Here is a 13,767-nt window from a genome sequence, read left to right as displayed (position 1 = left end):
ACTTTCACATAGTTTAGCCTTACAAACCTCTATTTGGTTTATTCTTATGCAACACATTTAATGGTGACCAACCCCTCTTGTTCTGTCCCTTCTTTCTTCTTTGGCTGTTCTAGACCACTCATAATGTCATTTTCAGCTTTGCTGAGGTTGCAGAACACAGTTTTCGGCCTTTGAGAATTCCTACATTTAAAGGATCACAAGGTGACTGGCGTTGACGCGGATAAAATATATATACACACACATGTATTTTTTTTTCAATTTTCTTGAGAATCAGCTAGCAGTGTAAAATGTTTAGAGCATGTCCACTGGGTTGATTTTTTACAAACATCAGCAGTGCATGTTAAAATCAGACTCCGAGTACAGATAATAAAACAACGATAATGTACACATACTGGCACCAATTAAGTCGCGAACCAGAACATCTTAAGCACAATACTCATATCCTTAGCCATTTGACTCTTTGTAATTTGTAATGATGATGAATTTGTTGTAGATTACCTCTATCTAAGTCTATGAAGCACGGCATCATTATGTGTTGAAGTAGAGAATACTAGCACTATCTACAAAATAACAGACCCCCCCCCCAAAAAAAAATCTACTTTTAAAAATATTTTCGCCCTCTTTACAATGGGAATATGTGGGACATCTTCTAACCCTGTGTTGTCTCCAAAGGTCACATATACTGAGTCCTAAAACCTTGGAACGTCTCAGTGCACAGAAACTCTTAAAGTAATGGGAACGGCCAAATGAACGGGCTTGAATCTAACAGTTACTTTCTTTGTATCTATGTAAAAACTGTGTATATATATAGACTTATAGGACTTAAAGTTATATGAAGGACTCTAAACGATGTAACTGTATCTCTGTTATCAAGGAGGTTTTTTTTTACCTCCTTGCTGTTATATACTATGTCTGACTCTTGCCTCTTCCCTCATGACCTCAATGAAAAGCACCCTGCCGGACGAGTTGAGCTTTCATGAATAAATAAAGGTTTAAACAGCCAGAGCACCGCCCACCCCCCCTCCCACACCCATTCACAGAAGATCATGAAGTATCTGCAAGATAGATATAGGGGGTTACAATCACGACTCTTTCAACAAACACAAAGACTTCATGGGTCGATTAACACTCTCACCTGGTCCGTGTTGTGAGGAGGGATTGTAAAAATCGTGTCTCCGACGTACTAGAGGCAGGAACAGCGGAACAGAACGCCAACTCGACACATCCGGGGTTTTCCGAAGGTGAAATACTTTAATCCTTTAAGTGTTGCAAACCTGTCTTTCCAGTTTACTCGCCTGGGCGTTAACCATTCCAAGACAGCGACATATTGAATATGTAGCAGAAAGGGTAAAATGCTGTAAATCATCAAGAAATTTAAAAAAACGCACTTACTTCCACTAGAATTAGAAGACATAGATAATGCGATGAAGATATAATACCGTTAAGACCACGATTTTACTACACATTTATTCCAAGCCCAAATTCGTCAATCTGCGATCGGTTACCGAGTGAACTGGGTTATCAGGTTTGCACCATTTTGACCTTTCACCTTCGGAAGACCCCGGATGTGGCGAGTTTGGTGTTATGTTCCGCAATTCCCGCCTCTCTCTAGTACGACAGACACGAATTTTACGGTACTTCTACACAACACGGACGAGGTAAGAATGTTAACCTACTCACGAAGTCTTTGTCTTTATTTAAAGAGTAGTGAGTGAACCCCCTTTTATCTATCCTGCTGATACTGCACGATCTTGTGAGGATGGGTGGGGAGGGGGGCGGTGCTCTGTGCACATACATGTCCCAAGGTTGCAGAATGGTTTCATGTGAAGGTTGAAAGTCTTTGAAGGTTTGAAAAGTCTTTGTCGGCGCACAATGCTCCTTAAATTTTCTGCAGACTTTTCATTTGTCGTTTTCACAACAATTTTTATCGGTGCAAATCAAACTTGACCTATTGTGTTGTAATAACTTGACAGGAATACAAGTTACAGAAGAATGTTCAATTAAGGTAGCAGAACACAGTTTTCGGCCTATGGGGATTTCTATAGTCAAGGGCCTCAAGGTGACTGGCTTCGACGCGGAAAACAATATAGTAGGGTGCACTTTAGAAATACCAAAAACGGATATGTTCGAGTTCAGGGTACAAGCCACAAAATATTGAAAAACAACAAAATCCCGTCGGCGCATCGCCCTCTCACGACCACTTTGGAACGCCGCTCTGCGGAGGTCACAGAAATGCAGCCGGCTCACACTAGAAGGGCAGTTGCGTAATGGGGCGCAATTATGCACGAAATAGAAATCTTTCCCAATCCGTTTACCATACAGTCTCAGAGTCGACACCTTCCGTGACCACGCAGCACAGGTTATATCTGGCTGCCTCTCAAATCTTTCAAATTTTGTAGATTTTAAGTTAGATCGCAAGTAGATTTGAACATATCGCTTCTCTGTGTCTGTTTTATTCAGTACATTCTGTTAGGACTACACATGCATCTGGTAAAATGTCTTATTCCTTCTGTCATTTTTTATTCCACAACAGAAAAGAAATGGCTGATCTCAGCTGTGAACGTTCTACTGAAGGTCTGTCTGCTGGTTATCCTGGGAACAAGACTGAAGATCTGGTCCCTGGCCACTCTAGGAACGAGACATACAGCAGGGAGGACCAGACAAGTATTACCGGTAAGCACGCTTTTCTCAAATTGGCTGCTGCAAAACCACGTAAGTCTCAAGGGCAAGGCTCTTATGTCTAAATATCAGATAACACAATGCAAATGTAGAACAGCTAGATATAGCAAAAGTACCATCTCGATCTTCATGTCTACCTTGTCCCCCCAACGACCTGGAGGTCAAGGGACTAGGTAGGTAGGTAGGTACCATGCCTTACCTGGTTTACCTACTCAACAAAAAATTGTTAGCACCAACAATAATCATTTGAACCAGCACATATAACATTATATACGATAAAACTTTTACACAACCAGTTCATCTCCCACCTAAGCTGACATTTCGACGTCTCTCAGACATCTTCCCCAGAGCTTCTGACTGGAGTTCTGCTTTACACCGCTATATGTAGCCGATGTAGTTGTAGCTTTTGCGGCGAGAAAATACTATACTAGTAGTGGCGAAAAGCAGAACTCAAGTAAAAAGCTCTGAGAAAGGAGTCTGAGAGACATCGAAACGTCAGCAGGTGAGAATAACTGGTTGTGTAAAAGAAAACTCCTATTTTCTATGATCCCAACCTAAAGACAATATTTTAAGACATGCGTTTAACTGAGTTTTCTAAGGCTTCTTTTGATGATGCATGTGTCTTAACTTTTCAGATTTCTTTTGATTGTAAATAATTCTGAATGTTGGTAAATGAATACTTAATGTTGTGTTTGCAATGGCTTCATAAATTCATAAATGTATTCGAATTCCTACAGCAGACATAACCGGACAGCATGGCAGAGAAGACAAAGCTTCATGCGCGGGAACTTTTGATGTGAAGGTTGAGAAGACTGATTCCTTGTCCTCATGTTTACAAACAGAGGATCCCGACGAAACTCTACTTCAAAACAAGACAACAGACACTGTTGGTGAGAAACCCTACATGTGTGGTGAGTGTGGGTACAGGACAGCAAAGAAGTCTCACCTATCCAGACATATGAGAATCCACACAGGCGAAAAACCCTTCAAGTGTGACCTGTGTGACTATTCTGTAGGACGCAAGTCCAGTTTGGACCGACATCTAATGAAACACACTGGCGACAAACCCTACATGTGTGGGGAGTGTGAGTACAGGACAGTTCAAAATGCAGACTTATCCTCACATATGCGAACTCATACCGGTGAAAAACCCTACAAGTGTGACCAGTGCAACTATTCTGCAGCACTACTATCCTCTTTAAACTACCATCTAACAAAACATACCGGTGACAAACCCTACATGTGTGGAGAGTGCGGACACAGGACAGCAAAGAAGTCAGACCTATCCCAACATATGAGAACTCATACAGGTGAAAAACCCTTCAAGTGTGATCAGTGTGACTATTCTGCTGCACAGAAATCAACTTTGGACTACCATCTATTGAAACACACCGGAGCTCGAGAGAAACCCTACATGTGTGGGGAGTGTGGGTACAGGGCAGCAAAAAAGTGTACCCTATCTCAACATATGAGAACTCATACTGGTGATAAACCCTACAAATGTGACCAGTGTGACTATTCTGCTGCACTAAAATCTACTTTAGACAAGCATCTAACAAAACACACTGGAGAGAAACCCTACATGTGTGACCAGTGTGACTATTCTGCAACAAAGAAATCCACTTTACACCAACATCTAGCAAGACACACTGGTGAAAAGCCCTACATGTGTGGGGAGTGTGGGTACAGGACAGCTCACAAGTCTGACTTATCCCGACATATGAGGACTCATACTGGACAAAAACCCTACAAGTGTGACCATTGTGACTATTCTGCAGCGCACAAATCCTCTTTGGACCATCATCTTACAAAACACATCGGAGACAAACCCTACATGTGTGGGGAGTGTGGGTACAGAACAACACACAAGTCAGACCTGTCGAAACATATGAGAACTCATACAGGAGAAAAAAACCACAAGTGTGACCAGTGCGACTATTCTACAGCACATAATTCAATTTGGACCGACATCTAACAAAACACACTGGCGAGAAACCCTACATGTGTGGTGAGTGTGGGTTCAGGACAGCTTGCAAGTCCAACTTATCCAGACATATGAGAACTCATACAGGTAAAAGAGAAACCGTACATGTGTGACCAGTGACAGGGCAGCTAGAAAGAATGAGCTTTCCGAAACAGATCAAAACTCACACAGCATAAAAACCTGACAGGTGTGACCAGTGCGACTATACTTCAGCACAGAAAGCCCCTTTGGATGACCCTAATATATGAAGAACGTGTAGAAGTAATATAATTGGTATATGATAGCTTAGATGATGAATAACATCTGTTTGTTCATACATGCTTTTAGGACATATTGCAATTCCGTTTTTGCCTTGGACCAAAAGTCTTCTGTTGTTCTCGCAAAGACTTGTTACCTCTTATCTGATCAAGGGTAATTGAAGTGTCACTGTACGCCTTACTCAAATCCTATTTTCGATGACCCGGTGGGAAAGCCGAATGGAAAGAAATCTCACATGTATGATGAGTGTAAGGCGTATAAACTGACTTGGTTTGTACTGTAATGTATTTGGTATAAGATAGCGTAGATGATAGGATTTATTTTTCGTTGGACGCTTTACTTAAATCCTTATTAACATGAATGTAGAATGTAACAAATTATCATTTTTTTTATGTTCGTGTCTCTGCACACTATTTGATTTCTAGTTTTAGCACTAACATACACGTTACATATATATCAAAGTTTGCACAAATATGTATCCACTATTAAAAGGTCTACTGTTACATGATTTGTCATTGTATTCTATGATGTAATGCAGTATGCAACGTGTATATGCAGCTGTGTAGGGGGAGTTTTTTTCTGTGAATTTTAACAGTACTCGGCTTTATGATTGAAAAGTATTAGGTTTTCCTTTTGTTATTATTAGATCGAAATCAACAACAATATGAAAACATACTTTCAACCATTAATTTCTCTGAGCACGAATTGTGGGGTACACTAACATTCATGTTCAGTTTTGAGGAATAAATGTTTTTCTTATAGATTTTATATAAACGAGTACCTTTGATTGATTCTATATTATTGGTATACTGCAAAAATAAGAGAGAGATTTGCGTACTGAATCCACGTACAATTGTCCCTTTCCTTGAAGTATATTGAATACGTGAAATGATGTTACAGAAAGGGTGTCAATGTATTACAATCACGATTAACACGTATTTCTTACCTAAAGAAAAGACTTTGATAATGCAAAATATGTATATGGTAGCGTTGAGGTTGCAATTTTACTACACATTTATTCCTACCGCAACTCCGTCAATTTGCGATCTGCTCAGAGGTCACGAGCTGAGGTAATCAGGTTTTCATAACCTATGACCTTTCACCTTCGCACAACCCCGGATGTGACTAGTGCAGTGTTCCTTTATTCCAGTACGAAAGACGCGATTTTTACGGTACTTCCAGACAACACGGACGAGGTAAGAGTGTCAACCGTCTTATGAAGTCTTTGTTATTGTTTAAAGAGTCGTGAATGAAACCCCCTTTATCTGTTTTTAAGATATTGTGCGTACGTCTGCGGATGGGTGGGGAGGGGGGCAGTGCTCTGTGCTCAAACATTTCCAAGAGACCTAAAAATACGCGAAATAGCAGTTACTCAACTGGATATGATTTTGGAAACGGTCAAAAGTTTCGGGTAGCATCTGCTACATTTCATAAAAACATCTTCAACATATCTGCTCAGTCCTTGATGACACTGACGACATAAGCCTTCTCACACTAGTCAACACGCATGCGTGGGTGAAAGGAACTCTGGGTAATATGTCAAAGTTGAAGGCACACAGACGTAAACAGTCTTACGTCTCTACCATTGTTTCGATTTGCGTAACAATGTCCGAACGTAATGACGCCTGCAAAATGGCAGAATGTTGATTTTCTAGACCATTTTCTAGATGTGCCTTCAACTCTGACATATTACCCAGAGTTCCTTTCACCCGCGCATGCGTGGTAACTAGTGTGAGAAGGCTTATGTAGTGGAGGCTATCTGAAACGTCTGGCCGTTTCCAAAATTATATCCAGTTGCTTGCTTAACTGATTTTAGGTAAATCTGATTACCTGAATGTGTAACTTTCATTGACAACTAAAAACATCATGCCTCCGTGGCCCAGGGTCGGCTCGGCTCGGACATGTTGTAAGGGATTGCTATCGTCTTTCGGAAGGGACGTAAAACGGCCTAAAAGGGAACTACCATGTTCCTACCTGGCCTGACGAACTCAATGAGTTCTCTATAACAAATGATGAGTACGATGAAATCTGTGGATATTGTAATGAAATTTTTGAGCTGTATCATGTAATGCGTACCTATAATGCAAAGTATGCATCCAGCCAGGGCTGCCCAACTAGCCGTAGGCTATTGCCAAGGGCTAACCCTGGGAGAGAAGAATACATACATATTACAAATACAATTGTTGCAATAAACATTGTTAATATAAAATCACTAGCATTAACTTACATTGTAGGAAAACACGGCTGCAAGGTTTAAGTCTTTTCCATCTGTCATTTTTTCCCACATCAGAAAAGCGATGGCTGATCCCAGTTCGGAAGGTCTACGTCCTTGCCACCCTGGGAACGAGACTGAAGATCTTGGCCCTAGCCACCCTGGGAACGAGACTGAAGGTCTGCTCACTGGCCACCCTGAGGTCAAGACCAGCAGCAGGGAGGGCCAGACAGCAGATGCGGGCCGGCAGCAGGACTGGGAAGAACCAGTTTCATGCCAGGAAACGTTTGATGGGAAGGTCAGGGAAACTGGCTCGTCATCACAGCTAGAACGGGTGGATAGTCGCATGCCTGAAGTCAATACTGAGAAACCCTTCATGTGTGGGGAGTGTGGGTTCAGGACAGCAAAGAAGTCTCACCTATCCAGACATATGAGAACTCACACTGGTGAAAAGCCCTACAAGTGTGACCAGTGTGACTATTCTGCTGCACGGAAATCCCATTTGGACCGACATCTTACAAAACACACCGGTGAGAAACCCTATATGTGCGGGGAGTGTGGGTACAGGACAGCTCGCAAGTCTCATTTGTCCAGACATATGAAAACCCACACAGGAGAGAAACCCTACAAGTGTGACCAGTGTGACTATTCTGCAGTTCGGAAATACTATTTGGACTCCCATCTAGCAAAACACACAGGAAAAAGACCCTACAAGTGTGACCAGTGTGACTATTCTGCAACACAGAAATATCATTTGGACAGTCATCTATTGAAACACACCGGTGAGAAACCCTACATGTGCGGGGAGTGTGGGTACAGGACAGCTGACAGGTCTCACTTATCCAAACATATGAGAACTCATACCGGAGAAAAACCCTACAAGTGTGACCAGTGTGACTATTCTGCTGCACAAAAATGTGATTTTGTCCGACATCTAACAAAACACACTGGAGAGAAACCCTTCATGTGTGGGGAGTGTGGGTTCAGAACAGCTCGGAAATTTACTTTATTAAACCATATGAGAACTCATACTGGTGAGAAATCCCATTTGGAGGACCACATAACAAAACACACTGGTGAGAAACCCTACATGTGTGGGGAGTGTGGGTACAGGGCAGCTCAGAAGTCTCACCTATCGAAACACATGAGAACTCACACAGGGGAAAAACCCTACAAATGTGACCAGTGTGACTATTCTGCAGCACGGAAATCCCTTTTGGACATTCATCTATTGAAACACACTGGAGAGAAACCCTACATGTGTGGTGAGTGTGGGTACAGAACAGCTAGCAAATCCGACCTATTCATACACATGAGAACCCACACAGGTGACAAACCCTACAAGTGTGACCAGTGTGACTATGTGGCAGCACGGAAATCACACTTGGACCAACATGTATTGAGACACACTAGAGAGAAACCCTTCAAGTTCAAGTGTAGCCAGTGTGACTATTCTGCAACAAGGAAATATTCCTTAGAGGACCACCTTAGAGAACATGCCCAGGAGAAACCCTACATGTGTGATAAATGCGGGTACAGTGCAGCTACAAAGGATGAACTGTCCGTACATATCAAAACTCACGCCACATAAAACCCTACAAGTATGACCAGTGCAACTATTCTGCCTCGCATAAAAGCCCCTTGGACATCCATGTAACAAAACACACTTGCGAGAAGCCCTACATGTGTGGGAAGGGTGGGTATGGGGCAAAAAACAAATCAGAGTAATATGACTGTTTCGCAGCACAGAAATCCCGTTGGTATTTCCATTTAGAAGAACATGTTAGTAGCATCTGACCCTTCTTACTGATTTTTGTGTTCTGATTTACATGGTAGGGTCAGATTGTCCTGAAAAGTTTATCCTTCTGCAACGCCAGAAAGATGAAGATTGTAGTCTTCCAACATGCTTCCCAGCCCCGGAGCATGTTTTCATAGTTACGATGTAGGTTCATATTTTCCTTGGACCAAAATCTTCTCTTGTTGTTGAAAAAAAGAATTGTGACCTCTTATCTGATAAAGAATAGACGTGTTAGAAGATATTGCAAAATATGTTTATCAGTACAGGTTTTTTTTATGTCTTTATTAGCATGAATCTAGAATATAACATAATGTCATTTTCTCAACGTTTGTGTCTCGGTGAACTATTTGATATCCAGTATTAGCACTAACACACGTTTTTGTTACGTTAAAGTTTGGATAAATATGTATCCACTATTAAATGCACTACTTGTACACGATTGTTGTATTCCATGATGTAATGCAGTTAGCAATGTGTGTATACAGCTGTATGTTTGACGTTTTCTGTGAGTTTTAACAGGACGGCTTAAAAAAGGCCTTTATGATTGAAACGTGTAACAATTCTGTTCATAATCGCTCAGTAATATGGGAGGACCTTCGATACCGGTTTCCTCTTTTTAGTATCAACAATGTGAAAACATACTTTTTAACCATCAATTTCTCTGAGCACGAATTGTGGGATACACTAACATCCATGTTCAGTTTTGAGGAATAAATGTTTTTGTTATAAACGACTACCTTTGATTGATTCTACGTTTTATTATACGGTAAAAATAAGAGAGGGATTTGCGTTCATTTAAGTGACAATTGCATATATTGAATACCTTGTTGCAATTAGCCCTCCGGTAAGAAATCGCAAATAAACTTTCCATTATTATTAACGTTATAATGAATACGTGAACTGATGTAACAGAACGTGTAAAATCGGTGTATTGCAATCACGATTAACACTAATTCCTAATCCCAAAAAAGACTTTGATAACGCAAAGTAAGTATATAATAGCGTTGAGGTTGCAATTTTACTACACATTTATTCCTACCGCAACTCCGTCGATCTGCGATTTGTTACTGAGGTCACGAGCTGGGGTAATCGGGTTTGCGTAAACTTTGACCTTTCACCTTCGCACAACCCCGGATGTGACTAGTGCAGTGTCGCTTTGTTCCAGTACGAAAGACGCAATTTTTACGGTACTTCCAGACAACACGGACGAGGTAAGAGTGTCAACCGCCTTGTGAAGTCTTTGTCAATGTTTAAAGAGTCGTGAATGAAACGCCCTTTATCTGTTTTAAAGATATTGCGCGTACGTCTGCGGATGGGTGGGGAGGGGGGCAATGCTCTGTGCACACACATTTCGAAGAGACCAAAAATACGCGAAATAGCAGTTACTCAACTGTATATGATTTTGGAAACGGTCAAACGTTTCGGGTAACATCTGTTACATTTCATAAAAACATATCTGCTCAGTCCTTGATGACACTGACGACATAAGCCTTCTCACACTAGTCAACGCGCATGCGTGGGTGAAAGGAACTCTGGGTAATATGTCAAAGTTGAAGGCACACAGACGTAAACAGTCTTACGTCTCTACCATTGTTGCGTAACAATGTCCGAACGTAATGACGCCTGCAAAATGGCAGAATGTTGATTTTCTAGACCATTTTCTATGTGCCTTCAACTCTGACATATTACCCAGAGTTCCTTTCACCCGCGCATGCGTGGTAACTAGTGTGAGAAGGCTTATGTAGTGGATGCTATCTGAAACGTCTGGCCGTTTCCAAAATTATATCCAGTTGCTTGCTTAACTGATTTTAGGTAAATCTGACTACCTGAATGTGTAACTTTCATTGTTGACAACTAAAACACCATGTCTCCGTGGCCTAGGGTCGGCTCGGCTCGGACATGTTGTAAGGGATTGCTATCGTCTTTCGGAAGGGACGTAAAACGGCCTAAAAGGGAACTACCTTGTTCCTACCTGGCCTGACGAACTCAATGAGTTCTCTATAACAAATGATGAGTACGATGAAATCTGTGGATATTGTTATGAAATTTTTGAGCTGTATCATGTAATGCGTACCTATAATGCAAAGTATGCATACAGCCAGGGCTGCCCAACTAGCCGTAGGCTATTGCCAAGGGCTAACCCTGGGAGAGAAGAATACATACATATTACAAATACAATTGTTGCAATAAACATTGTTAATATAAAATCACTAGCATTAACTTACATTGTATAAGCAAAACGGTTACAAATTTACATCATATACGTAATATAAACAATCTGTACACAAAGAAAATCACATTAGTTCACAGAGAATGGATCTCCGAGGGAGAGCCAGGCTTTGGCTTTGAATGATGATAATGTGGTAGCTGTTTAAATGTGGACTATGTAACGTTAAATCTAAAAGTATCACCCTTCCCACAGAGGACTAGGAGCCTGTAGCAACAACGTTAACATAGGCAACATAGTCACACCAGAAAAACAACAACTCAGTAACACACACCAACTATCATGTTACTGGGGCAGTGTCTACAACAAACAAACAAACAAACATCTATTCCATTGGGACAACACATTTGTCAGGTTTAAGTCTTTTCCATCTGCCACTTTTTTCCCACATCAGAAAAGCGATGGCTGATCCCAGTTCGGAAGGTCTACGTCCTTGCCACCCTGGGAACGAGACTGAAGATCTTGGTCCTAGCCACCCTGGGGACGAGACTGAAGGTCTGCTCACTGGCCACCCTGGGAACGAGACCATCAGCAGGGAGGGCCAGACAGCAGACGCGGGCCGGCAGCAGGACTGGGAAGAAGCAGCTTCATGCCAGGAAACGTTTCATGGGAAGGTTAGGAAAACTGGCTCGTCGTCACATCAACGGGTGGAAAGTCGCATGCCTGAAGTCAATACTGAGAAACCCTTCATGTGTGGGGAGTGTGGGTTCAGGACAGCAAAGAAGTCTCACCTATCCCAACACATGCGAACTCATACTGGTGAAAAGCCCTACAAGTGTGACCAGTGTGACTATTCTGCTGCACGGAAATCCCATTTGGACCGACATCTTACAAAACACACCGGTGAGAAACCCTACATGTGTGGGGAGTGTGGGTACAGGACAGCTCGCAAGTCTCATTTGTCCAGACATATGAAAACCCACATAGGAAAGAAACCCTACAAGTGTGACCAGTGTGACTATTCTGCAACACAGAAATATCATTTGGACAGTCATCTATTGAAACACACCGGTGAAAAGCCCTACATGTGTGGGGAGTGTGGGTACAGGACAGCTGACAGGTCTCACTTATCCCGGCATATGCGAACTCATACCGGAGAAAAACCCTACAAGTGTGACCAGTGTGACTATTCTGCTGCAGAAAAATGCGCTTTGGTCCGACATCTAACAAAACACACTGGAGAGAAGCCCTTCGTGTGTAGGGAGTGTGGGTTCAGAACAGCTCTGAAATTTACTTTATTAAACCATATGAGAACTCATACTGGTGAGAAACCCTACAAATGTGACCAGTGCGACTATTCTGCAGCAAGTAAATCCACTTTGGATGACCACATAACAAAACACACTGGTGAGAAACCCTACATGTGTGGGGAGTGTGGGTACAGGACAGCGAAGAAGTCTCACCTATTGAAACACATGAGAACTCACACAGGGGAAAAACCCTACAAGTGTGACCAGTGTGACTATTCTGCTACATGTAAGTCCAACTTGGACAGACATCTAGCCAAACACACCGGTGAGAAACCCTACATGTGTGGGGAGTGTGGGTACAGGGCAGCTCACAAGTCAGACCTATCCATGCACATGCGAACTCATACAGGAGAAAAACCCTACAAGTGTCACCAGTGTGACTATGTGGCAGCACGGAAATCACACTTGGACCAACATGTATTGAGACACACTAGAGAGAAACCCTTCAAGTTCAAGTGTGACCAGTGTGACTATTCTGCAACAAGGAAATCTTCCTTAGAGGACCACCTTGGATAACATACCCTGGAGAAACCCTACATCTGTGATAAATGCGGGTTCAGGGCAGCTACAATTTAAGGATGAACTGTCCGTACATATCAAAACTCACGCCACATAAAACCCTACAAGTATGACCAGTGCGACTATTCTGCCTCACAGAAAGCCCCTTGGACATCCATGTAACAAAACACACTTGCGAGAAGCCCTACATGTGTGGGAAGGGTGGGTATGGGGCAAAAAACAAATCAGAGCAATATGACTGTTTCGCAGCACAAAATCCCGTTGATATTTCCATTTAGAAAAATATGTTAGTAACATCTGACATTTGTTACTAATTTTTGTTTTGTTCTGATGTACATTATAGGGTCCGATTGTCCTGAAAAGTGTACCCTTCTGCAACGCCCGAAAGATGAAAATTGTAGTCTTCCAACATGCTTCCCAGCCCCGGAGCATGTTTCATAGTTAAGCTGTAGGTTCGTATTGTTCTTGGAGCAAAATCTTAATATGTTGTTAAGAACAGTTGTGACCTCTTATCTGATTAAGAATAGACGTGTTAGAAGATATTTATATCAGTACAGGCTTTATTTTATGTCTTTATTAGCATGTATCTAGAATATAACATAATGTCATTTTTTCAATGTTTCTGTCTCGATGAACTATTTGATTATCCAGTATTAGCACTAACACATGTTTTTGACACGTTAAAGTTTGGGTGAATATGTGTCCACTATTAAATGTACAACTTGTACACGAATTGTTGTATTCTATGATGTAATTCAGTTAGCAATAAGTATATGCAGCTGTATGTGGGCAGTTTTCTGTTAGTTTTAACAGTAATCGGCTTTATGACTGAAACGTGTA

At 41.8% G+C, this 13,767-nt stretch overlaps 3 protein-coding genes across 3 annotated transcripts; all 3 read left to right on the top strand.

Annotated features, from left to right (window-relative positions):
• Positions 1-2,540: 2,540 nt before the first annotated feature.
• LOC118408883 (zinc finger protein 501-like) lies at positions 2,541-4,911 on the top strand. The gene is made up of 5 exons (XM_035809743.1): positions 2,541-2,673; positions 3,696-3,778; positions 4,037-4,163; positions 4,458-4,548; positions 4,851-4,911. The coding sequence occupies exons 1-5, from the start codon at positions 2,541-2,543 to the stop codon at positions 4,909-4,911; spliced, it is 495 nt and encodes a 164-aa protein (XP_035665636.1).
• A 1,112-nt stretch (positions 4,912-6,023) lies between these two features.
• Positions 6,024-8,724, top strand: LOC118408882 (zinc finger protein 37 homolog). The gene is made up of 3 exons (XM_035809742.1): positions 6,024-6,117; positions 7,212-7,663; positions 8,612-8,724. Exons 2-3 carry the CDS (start codon positions 7,219-7,221, stop codon positions 8,722-8,724), a joined length of 558 nt encoding a protein of 185 aa, XP_035665635.1. The 5' UTR covers positions 6,024-6,117; positions 7,212-7,218.
• Positions 8,725-9,970: 1,246 nt separating this feature from the next.
• On the top strand, positions 9,971-13,761 carry LOC118408906 (zinc finger protein 84-like). Its single transcript, XM_035809764.1, has 2 exons — positions 9,971-10,142; positions 11,553-13,761. Exon 2 carries the CDS (start codon positions 11,560-11,562, stop codon positions 12,922-12,924), a length of 1,365 nt encoding a protein of 454 aa, XP_035665657.1. The 5' UTR covers positions 9,971-10,142; positions 11,553-11,559; the 3' UTR covers positions 12,925-13,761.
• The last annotated feature ends 6 nt before the right edge of the window (positions 13,762-13,767 follow it).

Source organism: Branchiostoma floridae, unplaced genomic scaffold (assembly GCF_000003815.2).
Source record: "Branchiostoma floridae strain S238N-H82 unplaced genomic scaffold, Bfl_VNyyK Sc7u5tJ_490, whole genome shotgun sequence".
In the NCBI taxonomy this organism is placed as follows: Eukaryota; Metazoa; Chordata; class Leptocardii; order Amphioxiformes; family Branchiostomatidae; genus Branchiostoma; species Branchiostoma floridae.
The sequence above is the reverse complement of the archived record's forward strand: the minus strand, read 5'-3'. Positions and strand labels throughout refer to the sequence as shown.